This window comes from Fundulus heteroclitus, chromosome 9 (genome assembly GCF_011125445.2).
Source record: "Fundulus heteroclitus isolate FHET01 chromosome 9, MU-UCD_Fhet_4.1, whole genome shotgun sequence".
Classification (NCBI taxonomy): Eukaryota; Metazoa; Chordata; class Actinopteri; order Cyprinodontiformes; family Fundulidae; genus Fundulus; species Fundulus heteroclitus.
In genome coordinates this window covers 14,388,538-14,416,089 of record NC_046369.1, presented here as the reverse complement: position 1 = coordinate 14,416,089, position 27,552 = coordinate 14,388,538, and the positions used below count along the sequence as shown (strand labels likewise).

The following is a 27,552-nucleotide window of genomic DNA, read 5'->3' as shown; positions in this document are numbered from 1 at the left end:
CCTCATGTTTTGTTTCAAAAAAAAAAAAAAAAAAAAAGAAAAAGGTCTTTGCTTTTTGAAGGTAACAAACCTATATGCTGAAAATTCTACACATCCATGTAAAAATGGTCACCAGAAGAACAGCTTTGTAAAACATTTGTGTCAATGATAAAACCTTAGATCTAGAGACTTTAAATCTATCTAAAAAAAAAAAAAAAAAAAAAGAATGCACAGACATTTCTTGTAAATAATGCCATCCTCCGTTTGGGGGAAGAGCTGGTTTAATGTGTTTTTTTAATAGGTACAAAATACCACAAATAGTTCAAAGGTGAAATTAAACTGATAAAGTGGGCTTGTATACATTTTCAGTTACTGAAAAACTCTGCTGAGTACCATGCATGCGAGTGCTAGCGTAAACACATCAAATGTGGAAAGAACATTACTTTAATGCCACATAACAGTAAAAGTCTTTCTATGGGTGCACTCGACCAGCAGTTTCTTGCGAACCCAAAGTAAAGATCCGGATCCTTGCGAAATCAAGCCATATGATTCTTATCAGTTGTGCAGCTGGCTGTATTCTTTTTTTTTAAGCAGTTTAAATAAAAATGTGACAACAGTATTTTATTCAGATACATATATTAAGAATAAACCCAACATGTACAAGAGTTGTCTGAGTGCAAAGTCTTTGATGATGTGTAATGCAGGGACACGATATACAGGAGCAAACACTAAATATACCTTCAAAGAAAATCAATGTACAGAAAGAGTGTTAAAAACCAGGTCCTCCGATTTTTCTAACCAATTACCATTCCTGAGCTGCCTGGAATTGAGACGCTACTTTTCCTAAAAATATATAGTCCAGAAACGGTGGTTTGGCAAAACTGATGTCTGTCTCGACATCAATTTGCACAGGAAGTGAAGTTTTAGCTTCAGTTTCTATATAATAAATACATTCAAACTGGAGGGCCATACAAATAAAACCTCAAAACTATTTTCCTTTGCAATATGTTTTAAAGCAACACAATTGTGAGTGTTGAGCATTTAAAAGAGATTTTGTCAAAAATGTTTTAAATAAAGATTGCTTGGTGTACTGTTACGACTACTTGAATCCTAGTAGGTCAACTCTTTATTTTTCTTCAGTGCAACAATTTATTTACACAATAAACTCTTCTAAAAAGATAAGCTATGATAATAAAAAAAAAAAAAAAACACACAAAGAGACTCCAGCCTACACCCAGTGAGGGCTGCCACTGCACGACACGCCTGGAGTAAGGGAGCAGTACACTATTTTACTCACAACTTTATTTCTAACAGAACTGTGTGTGTTCGCTCTCTCTTTGGCAGAGGAGTCATTTTCTACACTCCTGTCGGAACCGGCTGAACTTCTGCTGTCGCTAGCCCCCTGTTGGCTCTGGAAGGAAGAGGACAAGGACCGCAGGGCGGAGCGGAGCTCGTCTCGCGCAGACGCCACCGTCTGAAGACCGGGAGGCTGCGGGGCCGGCGCTCCCTCCTCGGACAGCCCCGCCACCAGCTCATCCACCGCCTTGGTAGAGGAGGAGATGAGCGCCCTGCAGCTGCTCAGGTCGGGATGACTATCCTGATCTGGAGGAGCAGAAATCAGTCACATATGCACTTTTAAAAAAAAAAATTAAAGGATACTTCTCCGTTGTGGAAGATGGATCCTAAAATTGCAAGTTTGCCCAATCTATTCTGAAGTGTGGCGTAAAAAAAAAAAAAAAAATTAAAACCTAGGGCTGGACAATAATTCAATAACGATATATATCGATCGATAGATATATGGTTCAATATAAAAAACAGGGGTCAATAAAAAGTTCAATAAAAGAGCAGTGCATTCTAGCCTATCATGTAGGTTAATACTATAGTCATTGCATCCTCCCAACCAATCACAAACCCAGGAAAGCGCCATCAGCCTTCAGAGAAAACGTGTTCTTTTTTTCTTTTGTAACACTTACAGTTTTCGTAAAACATTGGTTGAATGAAGGGTTGTGTTTGAATACATTTATTTAAAAATAGGTAATCAAGCAACAGCATAAAATGGCCATGGCTGCACTTAAAATTAATATTTTGAATTTTTTTTGATAATTATCGATATTTTTTTTTTTTTTTTTATTAGTTTATTTGTCAGGGACAATGCAGCGCACATTATTACATTCATAATTGTAATAGGCAGAGCCATAACAAAATGTGTAAATGTGTTGCATGAAAGGTTTCTAGCCTATAGGCTAATTTGCAACCCCAGTCCCCAGTCAGGCCTTTATAAAATACATTTTCCTAAAACGTAGCTCACATTGCACAATCATATATAAAATACAGTATAAAAGACAACCATTAACATTTTACACAATCCTAACAACATTACACAAAACAACACCTCACATCCAACATAATCATAATGACTCAATGTCCACATCTTTGATTTTCTTTCAGCCAATGTTTCACCTTTCTATTAAATGTTTTCAGGTCAGTTTCTATTTTTATTTCCGTTGGTAAATCATTCCAAAGACGGATCCCTATCACTGAGAAACTTGACTGTCCAAAAGTAGTTTTGCGCCCCTCTGCTATACAGTTGCCACCCGCTGCTCTCCTAGTGTTAACTCTCCGTGTATTTATTTTTGTCACAAAAGGACAGAGTACGGCTGGAGCTATATTGTTTGTGCATTTAAAAATCATCTTAAGAAAAGAAAACTTAATAAAACTATCAAAATCTAAAAGCTTATATTTCTGTACAATCAAACAGTAATGCCACCTATTTGGTTTCTGATCCATAATTTTCAATGCTTGTTTGTATAGTGATAAAATAGGTTTAACTGTTGTCTGGGAGGCTTGACCCCATACAGTAACACAATAAGATAAATGAGAAAATATCATGGCATGCAAGAACAGCATAAAATGGCCATGGCTGCACTTAAAATTAATATTTTGAATTTTTTTTGATAATTATCGATATCGATCAATATGATTTCTATTTTATCGATATGCTTCATTTCTATATCGTCCAGCCCTATTAAAATCAGTCCTGTAAACTTTTATTAAAAGCGTTTCCTGGGGACGAATTTAAATGCTGGAGCCCATCAGCATTTGTTGTTTAATTTGCTGGAGCAAATTAAACAACAAATAAATTGTAAATATTACACGTAGGGGGTAAGCCGGCGCTTAAAGCCACTGGTGTGTTTGTAAACCGGAATCTTACGGTTGACGCGCATTTTCCGGGGCGAGATTGGTAAACAGGAAATGTCTAGAAGCTGCTCTTGCAGTTAAAAGCCGATTTGTTCTCACTTTTGCTTGCTTATAACGAAAGATAATCCAAACAGCCAGCAGTGTGGTGACACCGTTTCCCGGCCAAGCGGTCAAAACCAATTTGCCTTTTCCGGTGAAACACACACACCAGCACACACCATTTCCTGTCTTATATAGACTTTACACATATTAGCTTCTACATTATATACGATTTAATATAAAATAAGACCTGGTATATATTTTCACTTAGTGAACCATGCATACAAGCGTTAGGATAAACTTAAAATGTGAAAAGAATAATATCCAACTGCCACGTTGCTTCTGGTGGGGCTCAGAAAATGCTTTCTTTTTTCGTATGACGACGATGCATATCCTTTCTGCCTTTGTAATCAACAAATCTTAAGCAAACGATGCACTATTGTTGGACGAACGCTCTTCCACCTCATCGTTTCCAGACATGAGGAACCAATGCCAAGGCATATGGATGCAGTTCTAGCCACATGTGTTGACCTAGAATCTCACCAAGATACTGTTTGTCAGTTTTTCCCTTCGGTTCGTCGGCGGTCTGCGTCTGCCACTCATGAGGTTGTTTATTTCATTTTTTTAAATGCTTAGTTGCTTTGTTCAGAGATTAACTAAATAAAATTCTTAAGCAATGTGCGATTTCCAAGAGTCACCTCGCAGGGCTGCAGACAAACAGGAATGCATCTGTCGGACGGCCTGGGTTAGCTGGAACAGTTTGGTCGACGTAGTCGTCAGCTTTTGGAAGCGGGCGAGAACGGCTGCGTCCTCCTCCTCCTCCTCCTGCACCTCCTCTATGTCGCATTCTCGCTCCTGTTTTAAAAAAAGAAACACACAGAAGAGCAAATAATGATTACGATACTGTAACAAGACAGAACTATTTTAGAATACAAGTCTTTGAGACTCACCACAATTTAATACTGCATTATTATTATTTTTATTTAACCTTTATTTATAGAGTTATTCTCCATGATATCCCAGATCTCATTATCAAGAAAGACCGGTTTCATAAAACAAAACGACAAAAAAACTATAAAACATAAAAAAAACACAGCAACAATCTGAGTAATTAAAATATTCAACTCAATTAAATAAGCTAATAAAATGTGACTTGAAAACAAGAGCAAGATGCATAAGATTTCTCTTTTTGGCTTGAAAGAACAAAACATTGGTACTAGCAGAGAAATACGCTTTCTTTCCCCAGCTCTTAAAAAAAAAGCCTAACCTTGACCATTTAAACAAATCCCAAACTGGACATTTTGATTTTGAAATAAAAAAAATATCCAAAACAGGGTGCAAATGCAAGAAACTCCTTATTTTAACTCCTTATAGTTCTTGGAAGCAAATCTACAGCAGTTTGGCGTTTCTGTAAACAGTCTATGACCGTTTAACTAGTAATGACTCAAAAAATATATATATTTTCCATTTATATTTTATTTATATAGCGGCAATTCGCACCACAAGTCATCTCAGACCAACCTCTTTATCAATAAAGAGGGTCAAGATTGAAATATAGGACCATGTGATGATGGTAAATTACTTTATTGTCATTGCTCTCTTATACTAGGCTTTTTTTTTTTACTATTCTTAAAATAAAATCAACTGGAAGGAACAGAGGGACCAAAAAGACAACGGCTATAACCTTCTTTTTTTTTTTTTTTAGAGGTAAAGCAAGAACCTCGCTCTAGAACTTGATTCTATTTTGTAAAGTATAAAAATCACTAGTTGAACCTGCTGATTTTTGGTTGATACTTGATGACGATAAAGAATTTAATGCTACTCAAATTGTAAAACAATCTCATTTTGGACTGCAGCCTTAGAGGCCGTTGAGACAACATTCTTAAAATTCAAATTAGATTGACTATTGTCCTTGATGTGTCCTACCCAGGCTACTTAGGCAAGCACTATGGCGGGTCAGGTTGCCTTACAGTGTCGGGGTGAATTTGCTCTACCGAAAACAGGCCAGTGGAATTTTACCCATGATGCATAAAGAAAATGAAAGCCATCTGGTTCAGAACACACGGGTGACCGGACGAAGTGAGAAAGAAGTTTGACGTCACACGTGACGACGGATCTCCATCCACAGCTGCCTACCAGCAGAGCACTGCGCTGCATACGTGTTCACGGGATGTCCTGACAGAGGCCCGTCATAACTCAGCTTTATTTGTCTACAGTGCCGTCAGCGAGGCAAAAGCCCATATTTGCCCATTACTGGTTCAACAAAAACGCCGGCTAGTTTGTGCGGCTAAGATAACTTCAAACAAGCCTGTTAGCTGTGACTTACGCCGCTTCATTCACAGCGTTTATTACGTGAGCCGACTGGCGAGGGATGAACGCGCGGAGATAAGCTCAGAGAGCGGAGAGCTTTATGGTAGCGATAAAGGCTGAGTGGCATCTTTAGCGGGGCCGCTGTGGGAGTGGGTGCCGATCTGTTTCATTTAAACCTGCGTGAAGGCAGAGGGATCGTTTCAGCCGACCACACGGGGCCCTGGTTTAAAAAAGCAGGGATGGGACACATGCCCTTGTTCTTGTGTTGCAGAAACTCACCGCAAGATGACACCGAATGTAGCTCTGCAGGGCGCGGGACATGTCCAGAGTTTGGGATTTAAGACTCTGTAGGACCTGGAAGGCAGAGGGGAAAGCCATCAATGGTAGATTTGCTCCCGCTTTACTTGCAGGTCAGCCTAGCAGTTGGGTCATGTCAAATTGTGTGACATCAACTAGACAATTTCCTGCCTGGACAACATTTGTAATGTAATAAATGTCTGATGTCTTACTGGGTCTCTGGGATTGGCCAGCTGAGCGTCTCTGAACATTTCTCTGGTGACGGCGAGGCTCTCCTCCAGGAGAGAGCGCGCACCCTTGCTGGTTCCCCTCTGCAGGCAGCTTAAAAGTGATTGCTGAAAGCAGGAAAAAATAAATAAAAAAGGGCGTATGGTTAGTTGCAAAAGCCACAGAGCACAACAAACAAAACAGTTAGGAAAATAAAGATACAGCAAATATCACTGCTGATCCTTAGCAGAGCCTATTCAGTTCAAAGAGATGCTGCTAAGAAGACAATAAAAATCCACTGGTCGATCTCCAATAATTAAAGCACTCCTAAAAAAACTTTTACAGTGTAAACACTATTCAAGAATCAAATTTCTAGATTCCCCCCCTCCCCATCAGTTTTTTTTTTTTTTTAACATTCTTGACATTTATAGTTGAACCTAAACCCCATCTGCAAATTAGAATTTCTAAGCAAAATATACAAATGATCAACTGTTTGCAGTGAACAAAACAAACCACAACTTTAGTAGCTGTGCACAACTAACCTCATAAGAGGTTTCTCCAAATTGAGCACAAAAAGCCACTTTTAAAAAAGGCGTTTTCCGCTATAATCAGCTGCAGCTTTTGGCAGCGTTCCCGGGGAATTTTTGTGCCTCCCCCTCATGGGCAGAGGCTTTCGGTCCATTAATATTCCCGGGTCTGAGTCCTGCTCCCGCCTTTTTCAAATCCCAGCAGACATTTTCCACAGGGATCAAGACAGGCGTGTTTCTAATATGAGTTTCTAAAACAATGTTTCTGCAGCTCTCGTCTTCCCTGAACCCGTGTATCTTCCAAGGCTGTTTTTTTGTGTGTGCGTGTTTTTATTGTCGGGTCTGAAAACCAGGATTTTTTCCTCCTCCTGCAGGAGTGCTGCTGAAATCTGGGAACACAGATCTCAATCTCATCACAACAGCAAAGTCCAGAAAAAAAATTAAAAAAAAATTATTCTCAATCGTTTTGATGCCACAAACTATGTGAAAGTGGAGATGCAGGGTTGATTTTAAACGACGGATGAAAAGTCTGAACTAATTCAAACCAGTTATAACTCAGAAGACCTTTAATAATTAAAACGTGTAAGATGTGTATCAGAGAATAACCGCTCACATCTGCAGCTGCTACTGTGTATCTGCTTTATTCAAACTTAAATGTGTAAATGATCAACAATCCTGGGCAGCAGTGACTCCTTCCTCTCAGAACGAAAACGCTGTGAGATCTTCTAACTTAAGAACGTCTTAAAAACACTCAGCGGAGAACCCTGAACGTGGACCTCCAGGCCTGCTTTTATTGGACTTTTTCCAGTAATGGCAGACTTTATCCACGTATTTAAATGCAAAACTCTGAAAACATGCTAGTATACAACACGGGTGGCTCCCATGCCTGAAGGTCCCTCGCCGCTCTCCTCAAAGAATATGCGACGGGATGGAGATGACAGCATTTTTGGAGAAGATTATCTGCACAATCAACTTGAGAACAAAAGATTCTGACTGAAGTTGATATGCGAGAGTCATAACCCACAGTGAAACGAGTCCTGTAAACCTGTTAGCTGTGGTTAAAATTGGAAGAGAAAGAGCACGAGAACACCGTCACCACTGTAAAGTACGGGGGGTAGCAACTTCATGTGGCGTCAGCGATTAGCTGCAGGACGGGCTGGGACTAAAGCCCCAGCTCCACTGCCTCGGCAACGCCCACTTGTGAGTGTTTTGGGAGAAGCTTTTTTGTCAGGGTCGGTCCGGGTTTCTCCGGCCCCGCTCACGAGCCGGGTCAAACCGTGCTGACTCGAGCCGCGTTGTGAGCGAACAAACTGCTTTTCCCTGATTGGCCGAGGAGAAATAAGAAGGTTTTTCTCAGAGGAAATCTTGCAGATACAATCATACAAACATTATTTGTAGTTTTTTTCTTTTGTTTATGTTTTCTTTTTTTATTGTTCTTTTTGTCGGTGGAACTGCAGCTAATGTGAGGAAAGGACACTACGTGCAAATATTGAAGCATCGTCTCAACGCGTCAGCCGAGAGGTTAAAGCCGAGGCACAAAAGGATCTACAACGTGGACAATGACTCTAATAACCAAATTAGTTGCAAAGTAACTAAACTTCCATAAATGAAAGTTTAGGAGTGGAGAGGCGGCCTTCTTATATGACTGAGTTACAGCTGCTCTGTCAGGAGGAATGGGCCAAAACTGCAGCAAACTATTATGAGAAGCTTGATGAAGAAAACCCAAAACCTTTACCACAAATCCTACAGAGTAACTGCTTTTCTACCAACTATTAGAGAATGGAGCCTAAAAAACAGAAAATGTGTAGTCTGCTTTAATGTCAGCGTAGGGAAAATAAAGGTAATGTCTTTTATACAATCCATAAACATCTAGGTACCAGGACACATTAAACATGTTGCTCAAACTGTATCTGAATCTATTTTGGTCTTCCATTGTTTTCTCCCACTTCATCAATACAGCAACAGCCACAAACTTCTTAAAACTTGTTTTGTAGGCAACAGATGAAAACGAAAAATTAATCAGTCTGCGGATCATGAACGGCCAAGCTTGTAATGTCTTACTTGCTTTGCATCTCCACAAAGCTCGTCTTGCCGTTCGTTTTCCGTGGACCTGAGCACTGTGGAGTATTGCAGGAGTTACCTTGCCGGTGGCCAGACTGCCAAGCATCATGACACTGAGCGGCGTGCCCGTCACCGCTGCCAGGTGGGCGAGCGCGAGCATCGCCGCATCCAAGCACTGACTGCTTTTCCTCCGTGCTTCCTTCACCATCGATGTGATCTCAGATTCACAACCCTGGGTGGGAAGAGGAAAAAAAGAAAACTTTTTTTTTTTTTTTTTTTTTTACATCTAATATCAGGCTAGCATAAACAAACAGATGGAATTAAAATTTATTTAACAGTGAATCAATGCGAGTCAACACAACGGTTGATGAAGTCTGAAGGGTAAGTAAATAAATTAAAATAGTTGGGGGGTGGGGGGGGTGAGTTTTGGGAAAAAAAATCTGGGTTTAGGGGTAAAATTGTCTGTTTAGGTGCCAGGAGTTGTCAGGAATTTAGATTTCCTTTCCATATATTCATGATCTGTTTGGAGCTCAAGGCCGAGAATTCCCTCTGCTTCGCCATTTCCATAGACGGAGCTCAAACAGCTCAGAGCTAAGACCTGTCAGTCAGATCGGCATTTTGATAAGCCGGCCCATGTCCACGCTACGCCTAGTTGAAAACCATTTTGTCGGCTTAAATTTCGTCCTTAATGTAAACCAAAAATACCCAAAAATAAATAAATAAATAAATCCCAGGTTTTATGCAACTGCGTGAATTCACCTGAATAAGCATTTGGAAGAACCCGCCCATTTTCTTGACTTGGCTTTTAAGTTCTTCGGCAATGGTGTAGAGGAGGCCCGAAGAGGGCTTGACACTGGCCAGCCACTGCATGGTGACAAACGCGGCCGTCTCCAACGCCGCGGTGGCCTTGATCAGCTCCGTCTTGGCTACCACGCTGCACTCAAACACTGCAGGATGAGCGATGGTCAACATTTCATCAGGATAAAAACACCCACACACAACAGTTCAACCAAGCTTTCCTAACATTCCCGTGAATGATGGTTTGAAGATCAGCTGGAGCTCACCGCTGTCCTGGGTGTCGTCGTCTAGGCCTTCGTACAAGTCAGATATGGCTTGGACGGCCGTGTATACCAGGTTCAGATCGGACATCAGTCGGTCTGCCAAGGTCTCCTCGGTCTCGCTGCAGCTGCGCAGACGAGCCATCGACCGGCCAATCAGCTCCTTGCAGATGCCGGGAATAGCCGGTTCTGAGATGCTGCTGTGGTTGGAGGGAGGCTTGACTGCTCCGCACATCAGGCCTGGGGTGCAGACAGGAGAAGGGGAAACACAAGGACAGCCTGTGTCAACGCAAATGGTAATTCAAGGCTTTTTGCAGGTTTCTCTTAGTTATTTAAGACAACATTTGACTCTATTAATAATAAGACTTAAGGGTAAGGCCAACATTACTTTTTTTTCTTTTTAACTGTGGCATGTAGGTTCGGTTACCTGACTCCGCCAGATAGATTTGATCCGCATATCCATCTGGAAACCTTCCGTTGAAGTAATTTTGGGAAGGGGCGAAAATACTGGTTAGCTGATTGGCCTATGTTGGTGATAGACGGGCCAAACGAACCAATCAGATTCGTCGTCACTCTGTTACGAGCGACGACGAAAACACAACCACAAGCCAAGCTACTCTTGCTGCTGCAGGTAAAGGCTCGTTAGCTCAGCAAATAAATACTCTGTAATTCCGATAAAACTTGCTCGATAGCCACGCTAACGCTAGTTTCATCGGCTGAAGCCGCCATGTTCTTTAGACTGAACTGTCACGCTTCCGGTTGCGTCACACCTCAACCCGCCTCAAAGCCAACGCTGATTGGACGTTCGTTTGGTGAACGGCTCCAAATTTTCTTTAACGGAGAGTAGCCAGACTGATCTGCGAGTGAAACCTTGAAAGCTCGCGAGATCAGGATGGTCTCACGAGGCTATAGGTTCGGTGCTTTTACACCCAAATTAAATAGCCACGCTGTTTTTTTAACCTAACAGAGTTGACTTCATCACAGATATACCTACAGGTTTTAGCCAGCTAATTAAATCCCTTTTTCTAAGCCAAACCCCATTAAACACATGCTCTTCAGTGACAGTTGACAGTAAACAGACTTTCACGTTTTGAAAGAAAGAAAGTCAACATGTGACTGGTTGCTGCCAACACTGTTCTCAAAATTAAATAGACATTTACAAAAAAATATTTAGTACACGTGGAAATGTTTAAGAGTTTCAAAACATGAGTAGAAATTATTTAAAAAAAATTCGATCCCACAGAAACTTTGTTCATTTGGTGTAAATCAAATTTAGCAGTGTTTCTGCAAGAGTGTGGATTGTTTCTGATCCTTTAGAAAGTAATATATGAGATATTTTTGTTACTATTTACAAATCAGTCAAAATTGCAAAAAAAATTTAAAATAAAGGCAATATTTCTAGTTAAAGCTGCAGTAGGTAACTTTTGTAAAAGTGTCGTTTTTAGAGATTTGTTAAAACTGTGTCCAGACAGTAAAATATGAGACAGATTATAAGTGAAAAAATAAATCTAAATCAATCCAGTTTATCTGACTCCTCCCATGGTCCCACTGCCATTTGCAGAAATGCACCGTTCCCGGTCAGAAACAACCAATCAGAGCCAGGAGGAATGTCTTAGCAGTGTCAGTCATGCTCCTGTATGCTGCTCACACCCCTCCCCCGCACGGCGCGTACAGTCATTCAAGCTCAAGATTGCAGAAACACCCCAACGTTACAGAAAAACTGGCAATTTCTGGAGCAGCACCTACTAAAAAAAGGACAGGTAAACAAGAAGACAAACGACGAAAAGCAATCTAAAAAGAAAGAATTAGACCGAGCCCGGAATAAAACGAGGGCAAACAGAGCGGCACAGCAGACTCTACTTGTTCAAATTTTCAGTCTATATCCATAGTTTCTCAGAACTCCCAACTGCAGCTTTAAATTACCTCAAAACCCATTGTTTTGTGTGAAGAAACATTGTCCAGCATCTTACCAGCAGACTGTGAGGATTTGGTGAGGCTCTGAATCGGATGGACCCGGATTTCATACAAACGCCCAGAGATTCTCTTGGTCTTCAGAAGACTTCTGCTCCTGAAGTCCAACAACACATAAACTTTGTCAGTTTACATGAATATGTAGACTCATATTCTTATTAACATTAGCAGGAAAAAAATCTTGTCCAGAATCACATTTATAAATGTCTTTATACCATTTTCAGAAAAATTACATTTTTATTTGGTGAACTTCTGTTTCCTTTTGAATAGTTATACTTCAACCTTGTTGCAAAGTGGGTACTTATGGAGTAGCAGTGTGGGCAGGGAAACACTCACAAACCTTCGACTAAACGAGGGTAATCAAAATTTTGCTTAGGAGGAATCCAGAGGTGAGATTTCCAGTACGATCACTACATACGCGTAGTTTCAGTGACGTCAGGAAGAAAAGCTCGATGGAGCCACAGGCTGTGTGAAATGTTTAATTTGGCTGGATCTGGGCGAGAACCGCGCACCACCAGGAGCTCTTGCCATGAATAACAACACTGAGGGGAAAATGTTAGAAGTGTGGAGTTCCTGCATACTTTGTTAGAACTTGAGGACCTTTTTGGTCCTCATTTCTTGGGGGGCTATGGGTTATATTTAGGAATAAGGTCTCAAACAGGTTTAGGTTAGGTTTAGGTATACACTGGTGAGGGTTAGGAGCCATAGAAAGGGTTGAAAATGTATGGAAGTCAAGGCAAGGTCCTCAGTAAGTATTTGAAACAAGGACGTCTGTGAGCACGTGCGTGCGCGTGTTTGTGTGTGTGTGAAAACTTGCAGCTGAGCAAGAACATTTTTCCCATATTACTAGTAAACTGAGGACTTTGATGCAAAGTGAGGACCAAAAGAAGGTCCTCACTTTGTTCTGGGCTAGGGATTAGGTTTAGAACTATGGTGTCAATTAGGTTTAGGTTTGTGTTAGTTATATACTGGTAAAGGTTAGGGTCAGGCCATAGAAAGGGTGGAAAATCAATGAAAGTCAAGGCATGTTCCTCAGTAGGAATTTTAAACAAGGATGTGTGTTTGTGTGGGCATGTACAGCTATCGTTATGAGGACCAAGACAGTAGACCAACGTTGTCTGGACAATTGGCTTTGTGAAGACATTTAGCAAGGTCCTCATAATGCAAATTGGGCTAATGCTTAGGTTTAGGGCTAAAGTGTGAATTGTATTTAGGTTAAGTTGAGGGTTAGGTATGTACCCGTGCCCTAGGTTTAGGGCATAGAAAGCAATAGAAAATTAATGGAACGCAATGTAATGTCTTCGCAATGATTTTTTTTTTATAGACAGACAGACAGATCAGACTTCCATGCATACACAGTTAGATTGTTTAAACTCATGTCTTTGCTTGTACATTGCTGAAATAAGAGTTGCACAACAAACCCTGAGGAGATTAAACCGTAAAAGGCCCACATGCAGAGCGATAAGCGTGCTTTGACCTAAGACGCAAGCGGCCTTGTGGGAAGTTCTCCTGCTAACATCAGTCACGCAACTGAAGAGGTACCCCAACTAAGTTCTTCAAAGACAAGATGCCAAAAGAGTGGCTGCAGGATAAGAAGCAGCGCTGGGTAATTACCTGCGGCGAGAAAAGGACGAAGTGGAAGCAGAGGAGGCCGATATATCTTGCTCCCACTCATCATTGGGGTCATAAAACACGTCGTCATCTTTAGAGGCGGAATCCCCCTGCAGAGAGTAAAGCAGCGCTGACAAGCCCGGTCTCACTTACTCAACTTAATGAGAAAAGCGCGGCAAAGTGAGGCTGCGTCCCTCCGTCAGGCATAAAACAAGCCAATCTGGACTGTAAATAAGATCAAAATGGCAGGGAAATAGGCAATTAAGTGCGAGGTGATGTCAGTCTCTGATTATGCAGAATGAGGAATGGAGAAGCTGCTGGTCCGCACGTGTTTTTCCTCAACACACAGCGTTTAATATGTCGTTAAAACACCTTTCAATTGAGACGGGAAACCTGTGAATTTAACAGCTTAATAGAGAACACCTGAAAGAGCTTTCAATTCAAATTGTAAACATAAAAGACTGGAGAATCTTAAGTAAATGCTCCTGAAAAAGCAGGAGCATTTACTTAAACGACTGAGAAAAGATGTCAAACCATGTGCACGCTTGACGCAAACACAGAATCTGCAAATCTGATAAAACAAACAAAGAAAAAAAAAAACGTGGTGCCCATTACATCAAAAAGCCAAACTCATCCGAGACCAACCTGCTCGAGCTCTCGCATGGCGGCCATGTTGTTCTGGAACTTATCCAGGCTCCAGAAAGTGGCGATTCCCAGCTTGGTGTTTTGAACTCGCACTTGAAGCCCGCCGTGCTGGACGTTCTCCGTCTCCGAGCTTTCGTGTCTGCGAGAGGAAACAAAAGAGACGAGATGAACGGAAATCTAACAGGACTGTCTTATACTGTGATTTGTCTGGTTAATACTGAAAGCCAATGTTTAAAATACAATCAAACCTAATTTTTAAATCCCCATTTTAATAGCTAACCTGTACAAATCGTGAGCCTACAAACAACTTTGTCTTTCCCACCTGCTGAAGTGGGTGTGTTTCTTCAGTTTAACGCTGATTTTATTGGCCTCCTCGATCATCAAGGACAGCTTCATGGCGTCCCACTGTTGAGAAGCTGCGGCACAGATATGAAACATTTTAAAGCTTGGAACTTGGTAAATACAGAAGTTTATACGCCTGAAATTTCCATTCTGATCATGCTAGTTATATTCACTGCAAAAACAGAACTAAAAATAAGTAAAATTTTCGTGAAATGAGTGTATATGTCCTTGATTTGAGCAGGTAAATAAGACTATTTGCCAATGGAATAAGATTTTTCCACTTAAAATAGGAACAATTCATCTCCATAATCTTATTTCAAGTGCAGGATGTCTAATTATCTTATTTTAGGGTTAAAGATACTCATTCCATTGGCAGATAATCTTATTTACTGGCTCAAATCAAGGACAAATAGACTAACTTTGAGAACATTTTACTTGTTTTTAGATCCATTTTTGCAGTGTACAGAAGCCTATAAAACATAAATGCACCAAATAACCTTGCCTCGTAGATATGATTTAAGCCCTACCAGCACAAAAAGTACAGAAATAAGTTAATGATGGGTGTGATTAAATTCTAAGCTACACAACTTTGTTTTTTCTGAATTGATAGAAAAAAAATATAAAAGAAAGAGGCATCAGAGTAAATGTCTTAAAAAGGAGACACATTGTAGCAGTTGAAAGCCGTTCCGGCTCACCATCTCTGGTAGTGTGCTTCTCTCTAAGAGCCATTTTCTTCTGCATCTCCTCCAGCTCCTGGCCAATCTTCCTCTTCTCTGCCTCCAGGGCCTCAACGATCTTCGCTTGGCACACTCTTTGTTCTTCCATAGCCTTCAGTGAGACACAACGGCGTAAACCACATTACAGCCCACCGGGCCACAACATTTAGCCTTAAGCCAGACTACCACATGACTCATGTCAACATGTCCCAAATAGTTACGAAAATCCAGAGTAAGAATATTTATTCAAACCAAAGATTCCCTTCCATAAGCGGAAATTAAGGGAGAGAAAGATTAATGATATTACAGACTTTGCAGTATGCTATGTAAAAGCAAATATGTGGAAGAAAATGCAAAGATAATAATCTAATTACAAAGATATCTACACCTTTATCTTCTGTAAGATTAAAACCCTTGTTTTACTGTCTTAATTTAAGATAGTAATACACACACACACAGACACAAAATTATCTAGCCCTAATAGCGGACATAATTGCAAATTTAACATTATTTACACACAAACAATCATTGAGCAGATATTTCTAATATGCTGAGAAATGTTCTATATTGAGAACTGAATTAAGTAGACAGGTTAGTAAACGGGGAGACAATGATCCAGACTTTAAATTTAAAACGTCTCCGCTTCTTCGTTGTCCTGACCTGAGCTTCCATGTGGAGACGGAAGCGTCTCTTCTGGGAGTCCACCTCCTTCTCCAACTCCAGCTTGGCCACCTTGAGCTCCGCCATCTGGCTGACCACCCTCTGCTGGTCCATCTCTTGCCGACGCTTTCGCTCGTTTTCCTTATTCTGAAGAAAAGAGAAAAATAAAAAAACACAGATATAATTACATTTTTGAACGTTTTTTGATGTTTTTATTTGGTTTATTTTTTTATACCTTTATTGATTGCGACTTAAGTAAAATTTTGATCTTTAAACAAAGATTAGTATAGAACAATTCCAGGTTAAGGTAAACATAATTTGGAATATTTCTAAAAAATTTTCCATATTAACAAAGTTCCAACTTTCCTTAAAAACCTTAAAATCCTTTCATGTCTCATGCCCTCTGGTGGACGATATCAGTACTACAGCGGCCAAGCTGTCAGTTTTATATAGGTGTCCATCATTGCTGCCTCTACCTTCTAAGAAGCAGCACTTCAATGCAATACAAAACCTTATTTTTTATGATTACAGAATATTTAAAAAAAAATGTCTTCAAATGAGACTTTCACTCTTGCAGAAAACAACGTGTTTCTATTATTTGTCATATATTACAGGTGCCTCTCAAATTGAAAACTTCATTATCAGGCTGATGCTTTCAAGTCTTAATGTGTTAATTATGATGATTTTCTGCTTACAGCTAATGAAAACACCACATTTAAGATAATCATATTTCATCAGCTAATAAAAAAAGATTCTTAATACAAATATGTATTCAAAAAGGTACTTTTAACCTAACAAACGAGCCTCGTCGGAACGCATGTTCCACTTTACTGAGATGTACCTGTTAGTTGAATTAAGTGTATTTCTTGATTTAACGTGGACTTTAACAAGATAAAATCTCCATGTATGACTTCAGTTAGACTTCTAAATCCTGAATGAAATGTACTTTAATATTTTTATGTTTTTGTCTTTATGTATCTCAGTATAGTTTGTATTATCAATATAATACATTTTTTTACGAAAAGCACCTAAAGCACAGCTCAATTATATATCTGTATAACTTTCTTACCGTCACGTGTTTTATCGGGTTTCAGACTCACCAGTTCTCGCTCCAAGGCTTGGATCCTGTTTTCATAAAGGGCCTTCTGGTCTGAGAGCTCTTTTTGAGCCACCTCCTTTGCCATCTGAATTCCCTGCATCATCTCCTCTTTTGCCTTTAAATGAGCTTCTTCGATTTCTGCCTCCAGCCTGAGACAGAAACGAGCGATTCAAATGAATTCAGACTTTAATTGGTAAATTACGAAATGAATGGATTTCTTCGACGCCTACTTTGCTCGTTGAGCTGCAAGTAGCTCATTCTTGGCAAATTCAAAATCTTTCTGTCCATCGCCGGCGCCCGTCCAGCACGATACCCGCTTTCCAGACTGCACCTCCGCTGGGTGATTAAAGCGGAAGTAGTGGTCTCCACCGAGGATAACTCTGTCACCCTTGGATATCAGATTTTTTTTTTTTTTTTAAATAAAACACCAGATGACAAACTTGTGCATAAAATATTTTGTGCTATAATTAACGCTCCAGTTGGAGGTCTACCTTAACAGAATACTTATTTCAGTACGTACATGGTGTAGGACAGTAGACTCAGAGATGAGGTTGCCATTCACAAAGGTCTTAGCACTGTCCAATGGGAGGATGCTGACAGTATTGTGGATGTTGGATATGACACTTTTGAAACGAAAGAAAAAAAAGGTAAAAATAATTAGTTGTAATTTAGACTGAAATGCAACGTGCTGATCTATTAATGCTCAGAACTTTACTCGTACTGCAGCTGTGTGTTAGTTTAGTTTTGCTCTGTATGCGGCACAGCGGTACCTACTGTTTGCACAACGTCACACTGCGTTACCAGACTTCCAGGACTCTCACCAGTGCTGATCAGCGATGAGGGTTCCAGTGAGCTGGATGTCGTGACTGGAGTCCGGTTTGAGCTTGCCCACAGTGGTGCGGCCCTCTTTGATCATATAGAGAAGCATCTCTGACAGCTGAGGGTCCTCGTTCAGATTCACCAGGTTCGGAAGGCGGTTGTCCACTTTGAAAGTCACGCCCGCTTTCTGATGACATCAAGTGAGAAAAAATAAGATTTCCCTCGATCTTTCCTCTATGAGAGAACAGCTTTACGTTTTGTTTGAGTTAGAAAAAGGAGATGTATATATATATATATATATATATATATATATATATATATATATATATATATATATATATATATATATATATATATATATATATATATATATATACACACACACCTGTAACTCTTTGGTCTCTTCACGTTTCCGTTTTTCTGCTTGCTCCAACTTTTCTCTCCATGCACTGCGATAACAGTAAGATGCAATTACTGTTTAAAATAATATGAAAAATTTTCCTATATTTCTTTTAGATCTAAACATATATATATATACACATTAGTCTTAATTTTCAAAAGCAACAATGAATGTAAAAGGCAAACAATAACTTTACAGTACAGATGTTTTAACTAAACCAATGCTGCAGCATTTGACAGCAAAGAGCGCCGTAAATCTCACCACAGTGGGATATTACTGTACTATACGTTTACAGTAATATCACCCTAAAGCAAAAAATAAATAAAACTTAAATTGTAATAAACAAAAAAAAGGTTATACTATACAGTTGTACTTAGCATTGTTTTTACCAGGTCATCTAAACTTATACGTCAGAAACAAACAACAAGGGTGCCAGAATGATGACAGTGATGCTGACCGGTTGGCTTCAACCATCTCTCTTTCTTGTTGACAGAGTTTATTCTTCAGGGTGTTGATCTCCTGCTGGAACAGCGTGACCCTCTCCGGTTCAACGCCCTGGGAGCTCATCTGGGCCGCGCGCAGTTTCTCCACCTCTGCCTTCAGCTCTAAAAAAACGTACCAGAAGTTGGTTTAAAAGGCAACCTGAAACAGCACCAGGCAAACATCTAGAAAAGTCAGCAGAAAGACACTTGAAAAGCCCGGGAAGATTTGACTTGTTTTATCTTAGGAATATCCTAACTTCCTCTATGACCTGGGCCTCAGTCGATTTACTTCATGACGCTTTTTCCTAATTTGAACAGCAAGTCCCACACTGACCAGCGAGAAGAGCTGAATCCGCAGCAAGAGCTCCCCTTAGTGCTAAAAACGGCAAACAGCAGCGCCATCGTCCCATGAAAAATAATACTTGCATGACAGTTAGCCGCCACGCGCATTTGACAGTGCATAAATAAGGGCAGGGCGGCAAGGTTAGGGCCGCGCTTTCATCTCGGCTGTAGAGGAAAAAGAGGCAGTGATGGATAAGCGTGAGGGCAGGGTGTAATGTGGGGAGGAGAGAAGGGGATGAAGATCAAACTTCCTGGAGGAAAGAAAGTTCTCAAGACTGAGGAGAAACTGGAAGGCGACCTTAACTAACAAAAATAAAGCTTTTAAGTCTGTCTGCTACTCAGGACATATTTTTCCTCATCTTTAAAAAAAGTTTTTCCATCCTGAATATACTCATGCTATCAATTTTTAGTTTACCCCCCTCAAAAGGTACCAAGGTCTTTATATCACCACACAAGCAGCTTCGTTTCTACCTCCACAACACGGCCAAACAAACCGTTATCTAGGCTCTATAGGCTAATTAAATAACATGCACTCAATTGATGGTACAGGTCCTGGAGGTCTGACCTCTGATCAGCTTGGCGCTGGTGTCTTCATTGACTTTGGCCACGTTGATGATTGTCCGCGCCTGCTGAGCGTAGCGCAGCGTGCTCAGGCTCTCCTCCACGTTGGTGCCGGCCGGGCTCACGGTGGCGATCATGGTCGTCTTGGAGTTACCGCCGAGGCTTTCCTTCAACAGCCTGTAAGACAAAAAAAAAAAAAAAGATAAAAACACGTACCAGGTTCTTTATACAAGCCTAAACTAAATTTGTATTTTAGCCACTTGACATTTCAAACAAATTTAAATGTTTTTTTGCCTAATTCCTAGGATACTACGTTGTTGGCATCCCTGCTACAAAATGTGTACGAAGCTTATTTTCTCCACCCCATTTTCCCCCAGCATCATCTCCAATTGACGTTTTGAAAAAATAAAATACGGCAAAACAAAACCCCAAATCTAACAAAGTTAGTTGATGCCACAATGAATTTGGAAATTCTATTACACAATCAATGACTTCCTACTTGCGCTGGGTATACAGAACATACCACAGAGGCCAATTTCTCCAAGACACTTTTCAAAATGGGAAAGACAGGAGAACGTGCTGTTCCAATAAATCAGATGTGTGTTGTTGTGCCTAAGTGTACATATATGTATACGTTAAGAGTCAGGAAATGGCTAAAGGAAGACAGGTGAGGGTCTGAACCTTACCGTAGCTATAGTCTGAGCAATAAGTTTGAGAAAGTGTAAAACAAACACGTTTAAGAACTGTGCACAGTAAGCTGAGGGGAGGGGAAGAAAAAAATCCAATGTTTGTGAACTGCAACAAAAAATGGCATCGTTGGTAGGGCTGAACAATTAATCGCATTTTCAATATAATCGTGATTTCAAAAAACGCTATTTCCAAATCGCAGAGGTCTGCAATTTTTGGCTATGTAACAATTAGGGAATTAGACACGTCCATTAGGTGTTGGTAAAATGTTTAAAGTGGGTTTGCCTCCACATGGAAGGGAAGACAGTTGCAGCGGTGAGATAATCTAATTTTATTACTTGTTTTAGAGTTTATATAATCATTCATAGCATTAAGTACTGGTCAATCAGTTTAATACATAGACTTGCTTGCTGGTTGGACTTTGCACTTTATGTTCAACAATGATTGATGTCCAATTAAATTAAAAGCTGTTCTCTTGAATAATATTCTGATCAATAGAAACATTAAAAGTTCATATTTAAAATAGTTCTTGTTTACAAACATCTTTATTTAGAGGCCATTTTTGTTGCTTGTGGTTAATGCAGAGAAAATTCAAAATTGCAATTTTGGTTGAAATATATTGTAGGCAGAACGCAATCATTACTGCTCCGAGTTTAGATGCTGTGAGTCTTTTAGCAACTAATCCACTTGGTGAGGAAACAAATTGATTTGTTGTTTGTATATATTTTAAAACACATGATAAATTAAACTGGAAAAAAAAACGTATTAAATCGCAATATTAAGAAAAGAAAAAAAATCGCAATTAGATTATTTTCCAAAATCGTTCAGCCCTAATTGTTGGGCAACAAAGTCTCAGTGACGACCATCTATTTAAGGGTTTTGTCATCTTTATCGGGTGGGGGCAGCGTATGTTGTATGAAACTGTTTCTCATAGAGAAAAAAAAGCGAATGACGGTGTCTTTAATTAGGCATCCTTACCAAGTGAGAACAGACTCTCTGTATGGTATGAAGACCTTCTTCCTGGTGAGCACCTGTTCTGACAGAGCGGAGATGACCTTTCCAAGCGTGAGCAGGGATTTGTTGATGCTGGCACCCTCCTGTAATGTCACAGAAAAAGCAACCTTTACCATATGTCCAGAAAAAAAAAAACTTAATACCGAGTCAACAGAACAGAAGAAAAATCATCTTCTATACAATTAAAACTAGATTTAAAAATGTAAGTTTATTACATATAGTCAAAGAAGAAACTGAGTAAGTAAACGATGTTTGCTGCGTTATCGCTCTACTACAAGAGCATGAAATCGTTTCTTTACACTAAAATGCTCGCTGTCTGAGTGACATTCCTACTGGATTCTGTCTTAATCTCAAAGAAATAGAGTCATGTGAGAAAAGACGGCCCTCTCATTGTATATTTAATTATTTATTAAATATTTTTCATCCCTTAAATATATTTTATCCTGTATTTGAAGTCTTTAGGAGTGCAGAAAAGTTGAATGTAGTCTCTCCAGGTGCGGCATAGATATCTTTATATTCTGTTTGGGTCGTGTTTTTCAAGCCCTTCAGTTTTCTCTGATCTCTGTTACGGTTTTTGAAAAATGATGTCCCACAATTTGCTGCTGACCTGCTAAACAACGTCACAGACTTCCAGCTAACCAATTCCGCGAACCCGCCGTTTTTATTTCTCGCCGCAGTTTTGTAGTCTGAGCTCAAGGATGCCAAAGCTACGAAAACGGAAAAGGTTTGGTTGTTAGGTGTATTAAAGCTATAGTTGGTAATCCCTGTTCAAAAACACTTTTTGTTTTACAGGGTAAAATCGTCCTTCCATCCTAAAAGTAGACAACACATTATGTATTCACAAAAAGGAACAGTTACTCTCTGAACAGAACTGAATTTGAATATGGCTGAGAGTGGCAAGAAGAGAATAGCGTTCATGTTTATGCGAAGAGGAAGGCCTTAGGAGAAAGAAATAAGACTAGAGTGGATTTGGGAGATTTGTTTCACGCGATCCCCCTGAAAGGGTGGAAGAGCAGGTACGACGGTCTTGCGCATGAGCAGCTATTCAAAAAAGAGACTTGGGGAAACTTCCGGAATAAATGAATAAATAAATAATCGCTGACTCTACCTTTATCTCAAATGATTCATTGCACCGTCCCCCAGCATCCTACGAAAATGGCCAAACGGGGTGGAGTGGAATTGCACTGTACAGGCACGTACGACGCAATTCTTTCAGAGACTTCTTTTAGCATTTTGCGGTCTGCTCTCTGGGTGCACTTGTTTGGGCAGCCAGACCTATGCAGGTTGTTCTGAAGTTCATCCACTGCTAGACTGTTTTTCGTACAGTAGACTGGCTGATTCCAAATTCCTTTGAGAGCTCTTTGAATCCCTTACCAGACTCATAAGCCACCACAGTCCTTCGTCTGAAGAACCTCAGGCAGCTCTTCACATGCTACCATGTTTAAGACTCTTGGTTCGGTCAAGAGCACGCCATTATAAAAGCCTGAGGAATAATCAGGGCAATGCTTCCCCAGAATACTGAGTAATGACGTTCTAATCATGTGAACACGATATGGTTTGCCCGATACCATTTTTTTTATTACATTTTCCAGAAAAACATCAAAAGGCATTTTATTCAGGTAGCGTTGAAAATGTCTATTACTTGAATTGTTCACTGTTGTTAGAATCTGATGAATATACATTAGATTTTTTCCCCCACATGATCGCACGTCACGTAATCTGACACCAGTTAATATTTGCTTGTTATTTCATCACTGTAGACCACTGTAGTCATAAAAGAGCATTAAAATCAGTTCCCAAGCTGATACCCTAAAAGCAGAAACGCTACAGGAAACAGAAGCCGATATTTTAGAAGTGCTAGGGCTGGACGATAATTCAATATCAATATGTATCGATCGATAGACGTATATCAATGATAGAAAAAAAAAAGGTCAATAAAAAGTTCAATAGAATAACAGTTTTCCTTCCTTTTGCATTCTAGCCATATGGTTAATATTACAGTCATTACATCCTCCCAACCAATCACAACGCAGACCCAGGAATGCTCCGCCCCCTTCAAAGAGTTCAGAGAGCAAGCGTTCTTTTTTATTTTTTTGAATACTTGCAATTTTTGTAACAAGTTAGTTGAAAAAGGGATTGCGTTTGTTTGTGCATTTTGTATCTAAAAATAAGTCACTAATCAACAGCATAAAATGGCAAGGGCTGCACTTAAAATATATGTTTTGAATTTGTTGATAATTATCGCTAAATATGAATTCTATTTTATCAATCTGCTTTTTTTCTACATCGTCTAGCCCTAAGAAGTGCTCTATATGGGACATATGCATACCCTGAGTCTTTCTCCACTAGTCTGGGCTGTGCTGCTGCGCTCGCTGCCTGCAAGGTCGACCAGGTTGATCCTGCTGGTGATGCTGTGGTCGTGTTCCTCTCCCTCCACAAACTCAGTCTGAAAACACAAATAATGATCCACTAAACACACACACACACACATACACCAGAATGATGCAGGACGGAGGGTGTCAACAGAAGACAGAAGTGGATACCTTAGTCTGGGTCATAACCAGGGTGAAAACAGAGTGAGACCTGGAGCTTTTGTCGTTCATTCCCGTAGCGGCTGTAGCCCTCTGCTTGTTCCCCAGCTCCAGCCAGCCCTTTAATATAAAGGGGAAGGCAGTAATTATGACAGACTCATGCCAAGTATTACCTTTAGAGACTTTTTTTAATAAGAATAACAGTCAAACACACAAACACAATATTATCCCAAGCTTTCATTTTATTTATAACATTTAAGAGAGGAAAACATCCTCATGGCAGTTCTGGCTTACCTGAATGTCGCCGTAAGAGCTCACCATGTTCCTGGAAAAAGTAACAAAAAAAAAATCAGCATTTCAGATGTACTCTTTTGGCTTTTATCGGAATGAGATGGATCTAAAAAGAGAAAATGATTTCTTACGCAGAGAGCTCAGCAACATAAGGACCATGGACCGGATGCTCCCTCACCCTCAGCTGAAAAACAAGCCCCCTGCGTTATGGCTTCACTCCACGGTTTCTCCAATCACACTTTTTGTGCAAAACCAAACTTTCTCGACATAGCAATTTTTTTTTTATCCCGCTCCGACGACATCTTAAAATACAATGGTTACGTGCCAGACTGGAAAGAACAGCTTCCAAAATAGAAATTCAATTTCTACAGCTGTGGTTGGCTCTCCGGAGCAAATATTCCAGTCGGTCACAATCGACTCACCGGCATCTTCCTTTGGTTTGGCTCCTCCCTTGTGACCAGCAAATCATGAATCCTTTCATTGTACACCTCGAAGTAGCTCATCTCTACACGACATTTCATCTGAAAAGCCACACAGAAGGGATTTTGATGCGTTATGACACCCGACAGGACAGGAAAAAATTTGTTTTTTGTATCCAACTAATAACTAATACTTTTCCTGTTAAAATCATTCAGGTTTATGAGTAATTATGCTAAAACCTGCTTTTGCTTCCAGTAAAGTGAGAAGCTACCTCTTCATCTTCCATTGAGGCCAGTTTCAGAAAAAGCTCCTGGCAGAATCGTGGGATGACCCCAGCCTCCTCCTCAAAGCCCATCATCCTGGGAAAAAAAAAAGACCAATTTAACGTGAAAGGCGACAAACTTGACGGGGGCCAACGGATGCAAAAAAAAAATAAAAAATACAAACAAACACTCACGTGTAGGATTTACCAGAGCCCGTCTGGCCGTAGGCAAACAGGCAGGTGTTAAACCCTTCGAAGGCCCTCTGTAACAAAGGCCTGGCCAGCGTCTCGTACACCGTCTTCTGGCTGGCGAAGGCGGGCTCGCTGCCGTCCACCGAGCAGAACGAGAAGTCGTACGTGAAGGAGTAGCTCTGCTTGGACTCCGGATGCAGCACCTGCGTCTCCTGGCCGTTCATGAAGATGACCCGCGAGGCCTTTTCCGCCATCTCTCTGTAACAAGAGCAGAGCGTGACAATGCGCTCGGTCCTCGTTCCCCTTGGTAGGAGAGGAAATACAAACTACTAGGATTTTTTCTTATATGTGGTCGTAGTCTAGAGGAATTTAGTCTGAAGCCTCTGGCGGTTTTTCCTTCCAGGATCTCTTTGAGAGCATCCTCCATCCTCTCTCTGTTATGGTTTTCCTCTCCCTGCTAAAGAAAAGCAACCCCACGCCATGATGCTCCCACCGCCGTGTTCCAAGGTGAGACTGGCAGCGTAAGGGTGCTTATGGAGTCGGGGCTTTCCATCTTGCATCTAGGCCAGGAAGCTCCATTTTGGTGTCACCTGACCAGAGCGCCTTCCTTCATATATTTGATTTAACTGTCTGTGCCTACAGAGTCCCAGTCTGCAGCTTCTTTAAAGTTTCCGTGGGCCTCTTGGCTGTGGATCTGACCTCTTTGCCCAGGTTACGAGTAAAGGCAGACAAAGGATCTCAATTGTGCCCTACCACTCTCATTTAGTTTTATTTTTTATGCTTGACAGTGCTCAGTGAGACATTCCCAGCTTGGGATATTCTTTTGGATGCCAAGCCTGCTTTAAACGTCTCCACAACTTTCTCCCTAATCCGTGATCTTTGCTCTCCATGATGCCATGCGTTCACCAGTGTCCAACAAACAGAATAGCCGTAGTTAGAGGGGATTAAAACGCACACAGGCGAGAAATCAAGTGACTTCTAAAAATAGCTGCTTGGACTGGGTGTCATTTATGGTTATCGGAATGAAGGGGATTTTATACCAAATAACTTTGGGGAGTTTTTTGTGTGTCAAAACTCACAATCTTGTCCCTTTATCATCTTTTTTTTTTTTTTTTTTTTTTTTTTTTTTTTTTGGTGGCTCATCAACAAATCGAGTGCATCTAAGTGTGAGAGCTGAAGGGTCTGTGCCTGCCTCTTTATCTGATCACAAACCTGCCGCTGAAAGGTCGGACCCGGACGGCCACGGTCACCGCGCTGTTCTCCATCTTCAGCGAAGCCCGCTGCGCGCCGGCCTCACAGGGACGGGTCTGGGCTTGCTCGCCCGGGGCCGGGCTGGACCTCCTGGCGAAGCTGGCCTCCCCCCGAGGATGGGCGGCGGTCGGCCTTCTCTCCTGCGCGGCAGCCGGGGTCCCGTGGGAGCCCGAGGACGCCTTCCTGGCCCGCGGGGTCGGGACCGGCTTGGCGTTTTCCGCCTGCTGCTGCTGCTGAGCTTTGGCCTTGGACCTGTCCAAACGTGCGGGTTTAGCCGAAGCCGGTTTCGGTGCTTCTTTGCACGCCAGTCTCTCGAAAACCTCCCTCCTGGCGGCGATTTTCTCAAACGGGGTCCTTCTGGTGGGGGTCTTGAAGGTCTGAGCCGAGTCGTCCAGACGCCTGGAAGCCTCCGGTGCTTTTAGTTTGGCTGCAGGTTCCCTTAAACTCGCCGACCTGAATAAACCCGCCCGGCCGTTCGGTTCGCTGAGGACCTTCGGGGTTGGCTGAGGGCCGGCAGTGCCGCTGACCCCACGCATGCCTTTGTCCGTGGAGGGAGTCCTGGTCCTGCGCTGCAGAGTCAATCTCTTCTCCGGAGCGGGCGTGCCCCTCGGGCCGCTTTCCGTCGACGACCTCCGGGCGCAGCTCTTCCTCCTTGACCGCCTCTGCAGGGTGAGTCTGCTCCGGTGAGGCGTCTGCTGCCCGCTGCCGCTCTTCGACAGCGCGGAGACGACATACGTCCTGTTCCCCGGGCGGCTTTTGTCGGACAACCTGCTGTCCTCAGGCGCAGATTCTGCGCCCGAGAGGCTACTTTTCCCCAGAGAAGCGTCCGGTACCTTTAGGTCTCCCAGGCGGCCTCCGTCGGGCGTCCTGGACGTTGATGCTGATACTAGATGGTCATAATACGCCGTGTGCTTCCTTGTCTGCACGCTAAATATGGACATTGTGATGTTATTTCACGAGACTAGCTAGTTAACGGTAACTCTGTTTTCCTAAATCTCCTCCGCATTTAACAAAAAAAATAGACTAAAACCAGTTCAAGTATATCGCAGCATAGTTTTTTTTTTTTTTTAAGCAGACGGAACCCCCATCTGAACTAATTGGCTCCACTGAAAACTTTGTTTACGTCTGTCCTCTCCGCTTCCGCCTTCACCCGCTTCAATTTCAAATCGCCGCCGTCAGTCACTGCTGATTGGCTGAGTTCTCGGAAACGATAACGTCATTGGGTTTTGGCGCAGGCGTGCAACCATGTCAGCCTGACACTAGGTGGCAGCACATCCAAGCCACGTCAGTGTGGCGCTCCGTCTCTCGTTTGCTTTTAGTATGTTGCTTAAGATAAAATCTTTGCGATATCAAATTATTTCAAATACATGTACTTATATATTTGCTGATGCCAACTTATCAGCTCTATTCTTGCACTTCCTGTGATGTCAATGAGACACGCCGTTTTTTTTTTTTCAGCACACTTTTTAAAAACGTATTTCTGTGAAATCTTATTACCCAGCAGTGCTTTTATTACCAGTGTACTTTTTTTTTCAAATATAAAAATACGAGACAAGGAGTACCTTTATAAAATAAACATA

General features: G+C 41.3%; 1 protein-coding gene across 1 annotated transcript; it reads right to left on the bottom strand.

Annotated features, from left to right (window-relative positions):
- Positions 1-220: 220 nt before the first annotated feature.
- On the bottom strand, positions 221-27,130 carry kif14 (kinesin family member 14). The gene is made up of 29 exons (XM_036141072.1): positions 25,934-27,130; positions 24,725-24,979; positions 24,539-24,626; positions 24,270-24,368; positions 23,979-24,031; positions 23,851-23,881; positions 23,569-23,676; positions 23,355-23,471; positions 20,990-21,108; positions 19,329-19,501; positions 18,397-18,544; positions 17,925-17,988; positions 17,542-17,726; positions 17,241-17,343; positions 16,951-17,108; positions 16,722-16,869; positions 15,622-15,768; positions 14,941-15,073; positions 14,226-14,319; positions 13,904-14,042; positions 13,262-13,368; positions 11,647-11,744; positions 9,683-9,916; positions 9,378-9,565; positions 8,698-8,850; positions 6,036-6,158; positions 5,806-5,880; positions 3,915-4,071; positions 221-1,581 (listed from the first exon to the last, which is right to left on the bottom strand). The coding sequence occupies exons 1-29, from the start codon at positions 26,911-26,913 to the stop codon at positions 1,208-1,210; spliced, it is 4,851 nt and encodes a 1,616-aa protein (XP_035996965.1). The 5' UTR covers positions 26,914-27,130; the 3' UTR covers positions 221-1,207.
- Positions 27,131-27,552: the final 422 nt, after the last annotated feature.